Source organism: Pezoporus wallicus, unplaced genomic scaffold (assembly GCF_028554395.1).
Source record: "Pezoporus wallicus isolate ANWC-B61680 ecotype Strahan unplaced genomic scaffold, APGP_CSIRO_Pwel_v1 contig_14806, whole genome shotgun sequence".
NCBI classification, from domain to species: domain Eukaryota; kingdom Metazoa; phylum Chordata; class Aves; order Psittaciformes; family Psittacidae; genus Pezoporus; species Pezoporus wallicus.
In genome coordinates, this window is record NW_026639717.1 from 1,064 (window position 1) to 5,107 (window position 4,044).

At 55.4% G+C, this 4,044-nt stretch overlaps 1 protein-coding gene across 1 annotated transcript; it reads left to right on the forward strand.

The window, feature by feature from the left end:
* Window positions 1-294: 294 nt before the first annotated feature.
* On the forward strand, window positions 295-3,853 carry LOC130602580 (lymphotoxin-alpha-like). Its single transcript, XM_057415548.1, has 4 exons — window positions 295-385; window positions 2,051-2,107; window positions 3,240-3,548; window positions 3,702-3,853. The coding sequence occupies exons 1-4, from the start codon at window positions 295-297 to the stop codon at window positions 3,851-3,853; spliced, it is 609 nt and encodes a 202-aa protein (XP_057271531.1).
* Window positions 3,854-4,044: the final 191 nt, after the last annotated feature.

Sequence of the window (4,044 nt, forward strand, 5' to 3'; positions counted from 1 at the left end):
CATAGCTCCCCATAGCCCCCCATAGCTCCCCATAGCCCCCCATCCCGCCCCATAGCCCCCCCATAGCCCCCATCACCCCTCCCCCCCCCAGGGGAACCCCCCTCCCCCCATCGGGGCCGTTCCAACGCCCGGAAGCGGGGGCGGGGAAACCCCCCCCCTCCCCCCCCCCCTCCCCCCCCTTTCAGTGCCCGGGTGTGGGGGGAGGGACCGATACCTCCCCCCCCTCCCCCCCCCCCCCCCCCCAGGGCCTTAAAGGGCCCGCGGCGGCCTCAGGCGGGAGCTGGAACCGGAGCCATGGCCCCGCCCCCGGCCCCGCCCTGGCCCGATCCTGATCCTGATCCCGGTCCTGATCCCGGTCCTGAGCCTCGGCCTCGGCCTGCCCCGGGTACCGGAACCCGGGCGCGGGATCACGTGGGATCGGGGGGGGATCACGTGGGATCGGGGGGGGTCGTGGGGGGGGAGGAGGGGGGGATCATGGGGGATCGGGGGGGGGATCACGTGGGGGAATCGTGTGGGATCATGTGGGGGAATTGTGTGGGATCATGTGGGATGGGGGGGATCATGTGGGATCACGTGGGATCATGTGGGGGAATCATGTGGGATGGGGGGATCATGTGGGATCTGGGTGGGATCATGTGGGGGAATCGTGTGGGATCATGTGTGTGGGATCGTGTGTGGGATCATGGGGAATCATGTGTGTGGGATCATGTGTGCGGGATCACATGGGATCATGTGTGTGATCCATGTGTGTCCATGTGTATCCATGTATCCATGTGTGATCCATGTGTGTGATCCATGTGTGTCCTTGTGTGTATCCATGTATCCACGTGTCCATGCATCCATGTGTGTCCATGTGTATCCATGTATCCACGTGTCCATGCATCCATGTGTGTCCATCCCTGGTACCAACCATGTGTCCATCCATGTGTGTCCTTGTATCCATGTGTGTCCATACCTGCCTGTCTCCATCCCCGTCTCCATCCCTATATCCCTGTCTCCATCCCTGTCTCCATCCCTGTCTCCATCCCTGTCTCCATCCCTGTCTCCATCCCTGTATCCCTGTCTCCATCCCTGTCTCCCTGTATCCCTGTCTCCATCCCTGTACCCCTGTATCCCTGTACCCCTGTCCCCATCGCTATATCCCTGTCTCCATCCCTATATCCCTGTCTCCCTGTATCCCTGTCTCCATCTCTGCATCCCTGTCTCCATCCCTGTCTCCCTGTATCCCTGTCTCCATCCCTGTCTCCATCCCTGTCTCCATCCCTGTCTCCCTGTATCCCTGTCTCCATCCCTGTCTCCATCCCTGTCTCCATCCCTGTCTCCCTGTATCCCTGTCTCCATCCCTGTATCCCTGTATCCCTGTACCCCTGTCTCCATCCTTATATCCCTGTATCCCTGTCTCCATCCCTGTCTCCCTATATCCCTGTCTCCATCCCTATATCCCTGTCTCCATCCCTGTCTCCCTATATCCCTGTCTCCATCCCTGTATCCCTGTCTCCATCCCTATATCCCTGTCTCCATCCCTGTCTCCATCCCTGTATCTCTGTCTCCATCCCTGTCTCCATCCCTATATCCCTATATCCCTGTATCCCTGTCTCCATCCCTGTATCTCTGTCTCCATCCCTGTCTCCATCCCTGTCTCCATCCCTATATCCCTATATCTCTGTCTCCATCCCTGTCTCCATCCCTGTCTCCATCCCTGTCTCCATCCCTGTCTCCATCCCTATATCCCTATATCTCTGTCTCCATCCCTGTCTCCATCCCTGTCTCCATCCCTATATCCCTGTATCCCTGTCTCCATCCCTATATCCCTGTCTCCATCCCTGTATCCCTGGGTCCCTCTCTCCCATTGACCCCTCTCTCCCCACAGGAATCCCCAGAGCTGCCGATGCCCCCATTGATGGGTGAGAGACAATTCCCATACCCCCTATCCCATAATACCCCATAATACCCCTTCATATCCCATAATACCCCATAATATCCCATAATATCCCACAATATCCCATAATATCCCACAATATCCCGTAATATATTCCCTTTGTCCCTACAGCAGGCCCCAAGCTGCTGCATGACCCCTATGGGGACAAACCTGCTGCTCACGTTGTGGGTGAGTGCCAATGGGGCGATATGGGGGGTGGATATAGGGGGTATTATGGGATAGGGGGTATTATGGGATATTATGGGGTATTATGGGATATTATGGGGTATTATGGGATATGGGGTATGGATATGGGATATGGGGTATTATGGGATATGGGATATGGATATGGGATATGGGGTATTATGGGATATGGGATATGGATATGGGGTATGGGAAATGGGATATGGATATATGGGATATGGAGTATTATGGGATTTGGATATATGAGTTATAGATCTATGGGATATAGATATAGGATATGGATATGGGATATGAGTTACTATGGGATATGGATGTATGGAATATGAATATATGGGATATGAATATATGGGACATGGATACGGGATATGGGTGTACGGAATATGGATGTATGGGATATGGGTATGGGATATGGATATGGGATATGGGGTATTATGGGATATGGATATGGGATATGGATATGGGGTATTATGGGATATGGATATGGGATATGGATATGGGATATGGGGTATTATGGGATATGGATATGGGATATGGATATGGGATATGGGGTATTATGGGATATGGATATGGGATATGGATATGGGATATGGGGTATTATGGGATATGGATATGGGATATGGGTATGGGATATGGATCTATGGGATATGGATCTATGGGATATAGATCTATGGGATATGGGTATGGGATATGGATATGGGATATGGGTATGGGATATGGGGTATTATGGGATATGGATATGGGATATGGATATGGGATATGGGTTATTATGGGATATGGATATGGGATATGGATATGGATATGGGATATGGATATGGGGTATTATGGGATATGGATATGGGATATGGATATGGGATATGGGTTATTATGGGATATGGATATGGGATATGGGTATGGGATATGGGGTATTATGGGATATGGATATGGGATATGGATATGGGATATGGGTTATTATGGGATATGGATATGGGATATGGATATGGGATATGGGTTATTATGGGATATGGACATGGGATATGGGTTATTACGGGCCATGGATCTACGGGACATGGATGTGGCTCTATCAGCTCTCCGGGACACGGATCCGGATCCCTCCATCCCCTCCCCCCCCCCCCCGCAGCCTCCTCCTCCTCCCCCTCCCTCCAATGGGCCGCCGACGTGGCTCCCGCGCAGATGCGCAACGGGGTCCGTCTCCACGGCAACCGCCTCGTGGTCCCTCGCGACGGCCTCTACTTCGTCTACGCCGCCGCCGCCTTCCACGGGGGATGGGACGAGGATGATGACGACAACAAAGCGGGGGAGGGGCGAGGCTGCCCCTCCCCCCCCTCCCCCCCTCCCCCCCCTTTGCTCCGCTTGGCCGTGTCCCGTTATTCCCAAGAGTATCCCCAGGATGTGCCCCTGCTCACGGCCGTGCGCTCCGTGTGCGCCGGATGCCATGGAGACCGGAGGTGCCGTTGCCATGGAGACCGGAGGCGGTGTTGCCATGGAGACCGGAGGCGGTGTTGCCACGGAGACCGGAGATGCCGTTGCCACGGAGACCGGAGCCGGCGTTGCCACGGCGACCGGCATCCCCGCTGTTGCCGTGGCGACGGGCTGTGGGTCGAGTCCCTGTACCAGGGCGCCGTGTTCCAGCTGCGCCGAGGGGACCAATTGGCCGCCACCACCACGGCCGGGAGGTTCCTGGACCTGCACGGGGGGGGGAGGGCTTATTTTGGGGTGGTGGGGGTGGATTGAAGGGGGGGAGGGGAGGGAGGGAGGGGGGGGGAGGGGGCAATGGGGGGAGATATGGAGCAAGAGGGGTCAATGGAGAGCGATGCGGATCAATAGGGGTCAATGGAGAGCAATAGGGATCAATAGGGGTCAATGGAGAGCAATAGGGATCAATAGGGGTCAATGGAGAGCGATGCGGAGCAATAGGGATCAAT

Coding starts and splice junctions, on each gene's coding strand:
- LOC130602580 (XM_057415548.1), top strand. CDS start 295: ATGGCCCCGCCCCCGGCCCCGCCCTGGCCCGATCCTGATCCTGATCCC. Junction 386..2,050: donor TCGGCCTCGGCCTGCCCCGG/GTACCGGAACCC, acceptor TTGTCCCTACAG/CAGGCCCCAAGCTGCTGCAT. Junction 3,549..3,701: donor CGTGCGCTCCGTGTGCGCCG/GATGCCATGGAG, acceptor CCCGCTGTTGCC/GTGGCGACGGGCTGTGGGTC.